Genomic DNA, 9,351 nt, shown 5'->3' on the forward strand with positions numbered 1-9,351 from the left:
AAGGTCAGAATCTGTTTCCTTCCATGAGCATTCAGTCCTCTGAAGCTAACAACTACAGGAAGACTGGAGGGCTTACCCAGGATCAACAGCTTGAGCGACTTTGCCTTTCATTCCTTCCTCAACCCTCCAGGAGCATTAAAATAGGGTGGGGTCAGTGCATATGAGCTTCATAGACAAGATGCAAATCTGGGGAGGGGGGTATGGTAGCTTTTTAAAAAAGTCTTTTAGCTGAATTTTAATACTCTACAACCACTCACTATATGTATGTGACACTGTTAACTGAAAGTACTCTTCTTTCTTTGCTAGGAGCCAGTAAAACCGGAAGAAGGCAGAGATATGGCAAACAGGATTGGTGCTTTTGGGTACATGGAGTGTTCGGCAAAGACCAAAGATGGAGTGAGGGAGGTTTTTGAAATGGCCACGAGAGCTGCTCTGCAAGCCAGACGTGGGAAGAAAAAATCCGGGTGCCTTGTCTTGTGAAACCCTGCTGCAAGCACAACCCTCATGCGGTTAATCTTGAAGTGCTGTTTATTAATCTTAGTGTATGATTACTGGCCTTTTTCATTTATCTATAATTTACCTAAGATTACAAATCAAAAGTCATCTTGCTACCAGTATTTAGAAGCCAACCATGATTATTACTGATGTCCTACCCACCTGACCCATGGGGTCCTTCTGACACCGCTCTAATAGCCCTCCTCTGCACTCCCACCTGACGCACCAGGCGCTAATTCAAGGAATTTCTTAACTTCTTGCTTCTTTCTAGAAAGAGAAAACGGTAACTTTTGTGAATTAGGCTGTAACTACTTCATAACTAACATGGCTTGCCTGTCATCTGCCAGCTGCAAGGTCCTCTGGCGAGTCCCACCGGAGAACTTCCCTCCTGAACAGATCTCATTGGCATAGCTCTGGAGTGGGCATCCAGTTCTTTCAAAATGCGCCCAGCCAGAGAGGCCCAGAGTCTGTGCAGCTGTGGCAAAGTTACAGTTCTGTGGTTTCATGTTAGTTACCTTATAGTTACTGTGTAATTAGTGCCACTTAATGTATGTTACCAAAAAATAAATATATCTACCCCTGACTAGATGTAGTATTTTTTGTATAATTGGATTTCCTAATACTGATATTTGTCATCCCCACAGAAAGTGTATTGGTTTTTTTTAAAAAGAAAGTGTATTTGAAAATAAAGTCAGATGGAAAATTCATTTTTAAAATTCCCGCTTTGTCAGTTTCTCTGATAAGAGATGGCCATATCCCCTGTTTTCAGCCCCACGTGCCCCAGGACTGCCCCTGCCCAGAGCTGGGCTGAGCGAACAGGAATTGGGTTTCGTGCCTGAGGCGCCGAGACACTTCCGAGGGAGGCGTGCGCTGTCTCACTGGACTGCAGGGTCTGGCTCTAGCTCACAGTGCTCTTTCTCCTCACTGTACGCAGGTTCCTTCCCGGGGGAGCCGCCGGTCCTGGGGGGCTCTCGGTTTCTCTCTCCTCTCCAGCTGACTAAACTTTTTTTCTGTACCAGTTAATTTTTCCAACTACTAATAGAATAAAGGCAGTTTTCTAAACTTCCTGTATTCTGGTGTTTAATGTGTTACTCTCTCCAGGGCTGGGAGGATGGACTCTGTCTTCAGGGTACTAAGTGCCAGCTTGCCTACCACACCCTTCTCCAGTGGGGCCCCAACCTGGCTCTTGCAAGAACATGGAAACAGTTAATCTTGTGTCACATTCAAGCTCAGAGTGGGATGAAGTGGGGCATGCAGCCTACTGAGGAGACGTGGGGATACTCGAACTCCAAGCAGTCCCGTTTCTACACACATCAGGAGTGTGACATTGTTTTCTCATTCCCTGTCCACTTTCAGTGTCGGTCTGAGGCCCGGATGAGGCTGATCAGGCGTGGAGGGTCCAGCCGACAGGCTCCATTCTGAGACGTGGGGCAGTGCGGTGGGGCAGTGCCATGGGCCGGGGAGGAGGGAGACTGGAGCCTGGATGCAAACGTGCTCCAGAGAGCCCCAGAATGCAGGGACGTGAGTTAGAGCTGGCTTTGGGGACTGACCCCCGGCTGCTCTGGCATTGCCCGCCCTTCTATTTAACCTTGAAACCACGGACAGAGCCTAATCGCAGAGAGAACTTGCCTCTGCAGGTGCTGCCAACTGCACCCTCACCGCAAGTCACAACTTGCATTCACCCACAATAGGGCACGTGTTGCAAGAACAGCAACTTGGCCAGCAACAGGGAGGGGTGTGTGGCCAGGAGCAGCGCGGTGCTGTCTCCTCCGGCCGGATCTAACCCCTAACATGAAGCTTTGAGGCCTTGGCCCGGTTGACGGTTGGGGTAACGGGCGGCCGCAACAGTGTGGGCACTGTGTTGCGCTTCCTGGGCCGGGTCTGGGCGGTGTCCGCATCCGGCCAGGTCTCGCCCTCCCGCCTTGCGGGTCACCCGCCCAGGCAGGCCGGATGAGGCGGGACCCAGGGGGTGGGGCTGCCGGAAAAGTGCCTGAGCCACGTGATGTCACTGCCTGCCTATTAAAAGGAGGTGCACCCCAGCCACCCTGGTGATCCTGTCCCGGGCGCTCCCTGGTGTTGTCCTGGACTCACGCCATGTGCGCTGCTCAGGTGGCGGCGGCGGCCGCGGCCGCGCGCTCTGTGTATGCCTTCTCCGCACGCCCGCTGACCGGCGGGGAGCCGGTGAGCCTGGGCACCCTGCGGGGCAAGGTGCTGCTCATTGAGAATGTGGCCTCGCTCTGAGGCACGACCGTCCGGGACTACACCCAGATGAACGACCTGCAGCAGCGCTTTGGACCCCGGGGCCTGGTGGTGCTCGGCTTCCCATGCAACCAGTTCGGGCATCAGGTGCGCTGAGCGGAGCGGGACCGGGGTGGGGGTGGGGGTCGGGGGCTGTCAGGAGGGTGGCCTTGCGGTCGCTGGCCCCGCAGCCTCACGTCCTGGGTGTGGAGAGGCCGCTGCAGGCCCTCTTTCCCCCAGTGCTCGTCCAGGCTGGGTTCAGCCCTCCCCGCCCACACACACCCGGGGTTGTGCAACAAGGGTAAAGAGCCTGGTGAGTCATCCAAAACCCCCTCGTTTGCGGTCACAAGGTTTTTCCTCAAGGGCTTGGCTCCCAGCTGCTCTTTCCTCCCGCAGGAGAACGCCAAGAACGAAGAGATCCTGAATTGCCTCAAGTATGTCAGACCTGGTGGCGGGTTCGAGCCCAACTTCACGCTCTTCGAGAAGTGTGAGGTAAACGGCCAGCAGGCACACCCGCTCTTCGTCTTCCTGCGGGAGGCGCTGCCGGCACCCAGTGACGACGCCACTGCGCTCATGACCGACCCCAAGTTCATCACCTGGTCCCCGGTATGCCGCAACGACGTCTCCTGGAACTTCGAGAAGTTCCTGGTGGGCCCGGATGGCGTGCCTGTGCGCCGGTACAGCCGCCGCTTCCCGACCATTGACATCGCACCCGACATCGAAGCCCTGCTGAGCAAGGTGTCCAGCAGCGCCTAGGGCGCCCCTGCTAAGCCCTGCTGCTTGACAGTCCCAGCGCTGCCCTCTGGGGATTTCATCCATGAAGGCGTCTCCTCTAAACCCACAAGGAGGGATGCCTGATGCCCAGGAAAATCCCCCCAGATGGGCCCTGGTCTGTCCACCCTAGCCACCCCCACCTATGCCCGAGGCTTTTCACAATAAACTTTACAGTATCACCAGAATTGTGTGTGTGTCCTGTGTCAGTGTCCCCACCTTTCCCTATTAAACTCCTTGTCATGGGGCTGGGAGCTCGAGCCGCCCCACCCCTGGCCAAGACTGAACTTCTCGTTTTCTCTGCGGTGTGTGGGAGCCACTCTTCCCTACGTGGGCAGCCCGGCTCCTGACCCAGTGTTTCTGCCTCTCCCAGGACAGGCAGTGGGGCCCTCCCAAGGCCCGGTTGGAAGGGCAAGTCCTTACTTCAGAAAGAGGGAGACAGGTCAGGGCTGGCTTCCTAACCCCAGGAGCAGGCCTCTCCTTTCTGAGTATTTGCTGGGTATGAAAGGACCCTCACAAAATAACCCCATGGGCTCCCACTCACAGGGCCTGGCTTCTCCCAATGTTAGGCCCACACAAGCCTATTGAATACGGTTGGGAGCTCATGCAACATGAAAAACCCTTTGCCCGTTATTTTGCTACATCTTTGCATACTGCTACCTAGTGCTTACCTACCCCTGCTCCAGTGCTGTCCTTACTGGTGGCTGCTTCTCGTGTATTCAGAGTGAGAAGAGTATACAACTGGCCCTCTGACCATGCCCTGCACGGCACGTGGCAGTGGCAAATGCACAGTCAGGCTCCGGGTAGGGACATATCTTGGAGCCAGCTGCTGTATCTGAGGTGTGGCTCGGGTCCGACCTCTCCATCTCCTGGCCCTGCTGTTGGTAATCTTCCTGTGCAGGCACGGAACCGTGTGCTATCACGGTGTAAGACAACCTTCAGGGCCCGGATGCAGCATCTGCTTGGGCAGACAAGGGCCCAGTCCCGAACGTGGGCCAGAGTTCCGGGGTCCTGGCACCCATGCTCAAATGCTCGGTGGTTTGAGTCTCCTCCGTGGCTGAGCCAGCTCTCAGAACTTTCCCATCAGCCCACACAGGGAATCTGTGCTGCTGCCTTGCCCCTCTTGTCTGCCCTTAGGTCATTGAGGGGGTGACGGGGCCTCAGTCCTGGCTCTCTTCCATCTGAACTCCTGGGCAGGCCCACCTCTCTCTGACTACAAGGCCTCTCCACTCCAGCTCTTCTAAAGAAATGATTTATTTTCACAGAGAGGAGACATGAGGAAGAGAAATGTTGATGGGTTGTCTCTCACACACACCCCCCCCAAGTGGGGGCCCAGCCCACAACCCAGGCATGTGCCCTGACTGGGAATCAAACTGGTGACCTTTGGGTTCACGGGCCAGTGCTCAAGCCACAGAGCCGCACCAGCCAGAGCTCCAGCTCAGCTTTGGAGTCCCCTCTGAGGTGAGCAGGGCAGCGCTGTCTGTGCTCCCTCTGGGTCCCGCCCTGCCTGCACTCCTCTCAGAACTCGGGAGTCTCGATGGCATCTATGACTGGTCAGCTTCCCCGCAGGGCGACAGCCCGGAAGGTGGACTGGGGCTGGCATGTGACATGAGTTAGCAAGTGTTTGTCAGTGTAGAGGGGAGGAGTTTCCACTCAAACAGGGCCAGGGACTTTCGGTCATCTGTGGCCTTCAAATCGGACTCCTGGAATGGAGAACAGCAACCCATCTGGTGTATCTGGGTATGCTCGGGCCACCCGCGACCTCCTACACCCCACATCTCCCCTAAAAGCCCTTGGCCTCCGGACGGCACCATCACCTACCAGTCTCGTGCCAAGGGCTCTGCGGGGTGCCGGGGACACAGTCCCCAGGCAGGCAGGGAGGCTACGCAGTTAGTAAAAGCACGTTTAGTTCTGTGAGGCAGTGCAGGGAACGTCAAGGGCCTGGCCCGGCAGGGAGGGTCCCGCTTGCCTTTTGGAGGGAGCAGCAGTGAAGCTGAAGACAGGCCCAGACGCAGCTGGCTGAGGAACGAGCCGGTGGAGCAGCGTGTAAGGGCCTGGAGTGGGACCTGGGAGCAGGCTAGGGGAGGGGGATGTGTTCAGATTCAGAGGTGGTGCATGAGACATCCAGATGGCACTGTTCAGGGCAGGCGGCTACAGCTACAAGAGGCTCCGAAAGGAGTATGGGTTGGAGACAAAGGTGTAGCCTAGGGAACAGGTAAGTAGCCATTGGAGAGGATGAGATTACTTGGGGAGAGTGGCAAGAAAGAGATCGGGGGTGTGGGCCCGAGGCCTACGGATTCACAGTCCTTCCAGGTCAGGAGGCAGAGAGCCACAGCTGGGAGGAGCAAGGGTGGTGTCGAGGGACCGAGGGAAGGGATATTCTGTAAATGACATTCAGCTGGGTCAAGTGCCGCGGATCCTGCAAGTGCAGTTTCAGGCGGCCAGCTGGGAGTGAAGCCAGAGAGCCGAGGGCCGTGAAGTGCCAGGCCCTGCCCCAAGAGCTAAACGTACGGCACTCGAGAATCGCCCAGGTGCACCCTGGCTGCTGTCGCTCAGAGGACTGAGCTCCCGCCTGAGGACTCGAAGGTCACCAGTTGGACTCCCAGTCAGGGCATGTGCCTGGGTTGCAGGCCAGGTCGTGCGAGAGACAACAGATCGAGGCTTCTCACACTCGTCCTCCCTTCCCCTCTTCCCGTCACCTAGGTTCTTGTGAAACCTGTGCTCCTCTGCCAGAGATGCTGAGCCAGCATCAAACCCTCCCCCTCCCTGTGCAGCGGGCGGCCCGAGCCGCCCAGTCTGCTGAGGCCCCAAGATGGCAACCAGGGCTTTCCAAACGGACTCCACCTCTTCCCCACAGGCTGCCTGGTGATTCACCCCTCCTCTCCCACTGTCCTCCCTCTTGCTGTAAGCCTTGGGCTACCGGGGAAGGGAACTTCTCCTCAGTTTCCTGTGTGGCTGACCCCGGCTGGGAAGGATCCTGCTCAGACCTCAGGCTGCCTGCCGCCCTTCCCTGAGAGTCCTTTCCAACCCCCTCCTCTCCAGGAAGACTCCGGTAAATAAAGCCCGTGAACACTTCAGCTTCCTCCCGAGAATCTGGACGTTTCCTCCCAACACGCAAGCACACACACTCCTACACATGCCACCTGTACCCACCCCAGCCCATTGTGATTCAGCAGCTCAAACAAACAACTAAGTTCAAGGAATGGGAGGTGGGTGGAGGAGGTGGGCTGCAGGACATTGCTGAGCAGGAGGACACAGGGGCCCTCAGACCACAGGTGTTATAAAAGGGGCGGGCCCTGCTCTTGTTCACCTGGGTTCAGGAACTCGAATTTTAGCACTTCTTCCAGAAATGCTGGGTTTTTTTGTTTTGCCTTTGCTTTTTTCTTTTCTTTTAACATTAAATCGGATACAATTATGTATATTAAATCACTATGGTATACAATACTTTAATATTTTATAATTTTGTTTGTTAATTATACCTCAATTTTTTAAAAGATTTTATTTATTTTTTTAGAGAGGGAAGGGAGGGAGAAAGAGAGACAGAGAGAAACATCAATGTGCGGTTGCTAGGGGTCATGGCCTGCAACCCAGGCATGTACCCTGACTGGGAATTGAACCTGCAACACTTTGGTTCGCAGCCCGCGCTCAATCCACTGAGCTACGCCAGCCAGGCTATATACCTCAATTTTTTAAAAAATCTGATAAAATTTGTACAGGCACTTCTTGCACAATTAGTCCTTTATCAGATGACTTGCTTATTCTGTCGCAATGTAGTTTCAAAAACATTTAAAGCAAGATTCTTTTTTAAAGTTTAAAAAAATTTTTTTTTTTTTAGCCCTGGCTGGTGTGGCTCAGTGGATTGAGTGCTGGCTTGTGAACCAAAGGTCCCCAGTTCAATTCCCAGTCAGGGCACATGCCTGGGTTGCAGGCCAGGTCCCCAGTTGGGGGTGTACCAGAAGCAACCGATGGATGTATCTCTAGCACATCGATGTTTCTCTCCTTTTCTTCCTCCCTTCCTGTCTCTCTAAAAATAAATAAATAAATAAAATCTTTTAAAAATTTATTTTAAAGAGTATTTTTATTTATTTATCTAGACCTTTGGTTCCCAGGCCAGCACTCAATCCAATGAGCCACCCCAGCCAAGGCTAAAGCAAGATTCTTGTCAGAGAAGCACTCTCAGCCTGATCAGCATAATAAATCACATAAGTTTTAACTTTGGGACAACACTAAAAAAAAAAAAATGTACTGGCTAAAAAGTCCCCTCGGAAAACACAGCATGGATTTTTAAGAATGGGCAAGGATTCCTGCTGCAGGACTTTGAATTTGGAAGGGTGTTTTGTCCTCACAGTCACCGAAGAGGCTGGCAGCAGAAGAGGTGCGTCACCGAGGGGCGGCACACCTGGGCTGCGCCGAAAAAGCCCTGCTCCAGCGGTCAACGGTCAACAGGTCACTGCACACAGGCCTCCTCCCACCAGGCACTGCCAGGTGGGTGGCTCGGGGTGCAGACGCAAGTTCTGGCTCCATTAGTGAGGTCTCGGGAGTCTGCATCCTGGCTCTGGAAGCGACAGAGAAGCAAACTCTGAGCTGTGACCTCCCCAAGAATGACTCCAGACTTGTCATGCGACAAAAGAAAAACAAAAGTCCCCAGCTAGGCCCTTGCCGGGTGGCTCAGTTGGTTGCAGCATCATCCCTTACACCACAAATGTTGCAGTCTGATCCTTGGGTCATGGCACGTGTGGGGTGGGGGGCAACGGATCGATGTTTCTCTCTCTCTGTCTCTCACTCCCTCCCCCTTCCTCTGTCTAAAATCAATAATAAACTGTATCCTTGGGTGAGTATTAAAATAAATCAGCTAGGTAGGCCACTTGTTGGTTGGTATCTTGTTAGTTGCATTCAAAAGCAGGAAATTGACATGATGTGACAGTGAGGTGGTGGGCGTGGGCACAGCAGCCTGTCCATCACTCATCCTGCAGACAGAAGCCCCACCCCCTGTGCCCTTCCCAGCTCCAGCCTAGCTGCGGCCAGCAAAGCCAGGGTAGGAAGCCACAGCATAGGCTCCCTTAGTCCAAACACTTGGAGTCTGAGTAGTGTCCAGGGGCAGCTCACCTTGGGTGGTGGTGTCCTCCCGTGCTGCAGGCCCCCCAGCTTCACAGGAGTCTCCCTGCCGAGGACGCTCCTGTTACCCCAGCTTCCTCTGTCCCTGGCCTGTGACTGTTCCTGTGAATGACTATGAATCCAAAGAAGCCCTGGTCCCCCGAGCATTTCTTCGCAGGTTCATCGTGCATCCCCAAAGGCTGGGGGACGTTAAGCGTGCTCCCGACACGGGTTGCTTAAGTTTCCTCCCCAGAGAAGTGTCTGCACCCCACCCTCCATGTTCCTGCAGCACTTTGATCACACACAACAGCGGACATTATCATTGCGTGTGAAAACATCTTCCCAACCACACTGGCTGTGAGCCCCTGGAGGGTAGGGACTGTGAGCACATATTAGATGATCAATCAAGTGAAAAAATGACCAGTCTCTGCACAGTGCTTTCATCCATTCATCCAAGAAACGTTTACTGAGAGTTGCTCTGTGCACAGGGTGAACAACACACACAACTAACATCTAAATACTGGTTCATGGTTAAGACATTGCTGGTCACAGAATGAGAGGAGAAAGAGAAGACACCGGGGCCCAGGGCGCCACACTGTTCCTGCCCATCAGGGCTGGCCCTCGGCAGTGGCGTGACCGGGATGGGGGTGTCCAACAGCATGAGACTCCAAGGGAGGAAAGGTGGTCCTCCTCCTTCTCTGAGATTCTTTCAGGCTTCTGCCTCTGTCACCTTCCCCCATAACCTGACCCTTA

The 9,351-nt window shown here is 54.3% G+C and overlaps 2 protein-coding genes across 2 annotated transcripts in view; both read left to right on the forward strand.

Moving 5' to 3' along the window:
• RHOA (ras homolog family member A) overlaps positions 1-1,560 on the forward strand; it is a 46,602-nt gene extending 45,042 nt beyond the window's left edge. The window contains exon 6 of the mRNA XM_028518042.2: positions 307-1,560. Within this exon, the coding sequence (XP_028373843.1) occupies positions 307-480 (174 nt within the window). The 3' untranslated portion in view covers positions 481-1,560. The remainder of the gene's footprint in view (positions 1-306) is intronic.
• Positions 1,561-2,501: 941 nt separating this feature from the next.
• On the forward strand, positions 2,502-3,692 carry GPX1 (glutathione peroxidase 1). The gene is made up of 2 exons (XM_028518114.2): positions 2,502-2,841; positions 3,130-3,692. The coding sequence occupies exons 1-2, from the start codon at positions 2,590-2,592 to the stop codon at positions 3,487-3,489; spliced, it is 612 nt and encodes a 203-aa protein (XP_028373915.1). The 5' UTR covers positions 2,502-2,589; the 3' UTR covers positions 3,490-3,692.
• Positions 3,693-9,351: the final 5,659 nt, after the last annotated feature.

Source organism: Phyllostomus discolor, chromosome 7, assembly GCF_004126475.2.
Source record: "Phyllostomus discolor isolate MPI-MPIP mPhyDis1 chromosome 7, mPhyDis1.pri.v3, whole genome shotgun sequence".
In the NCBI taxonomy this organism is placed as follows: Eukaryota; Metazoa; Chordata; class Mammalia; order Chiroptera; family Phyllostomidae; genus Phyllostomus; species Phyllostomus discolor.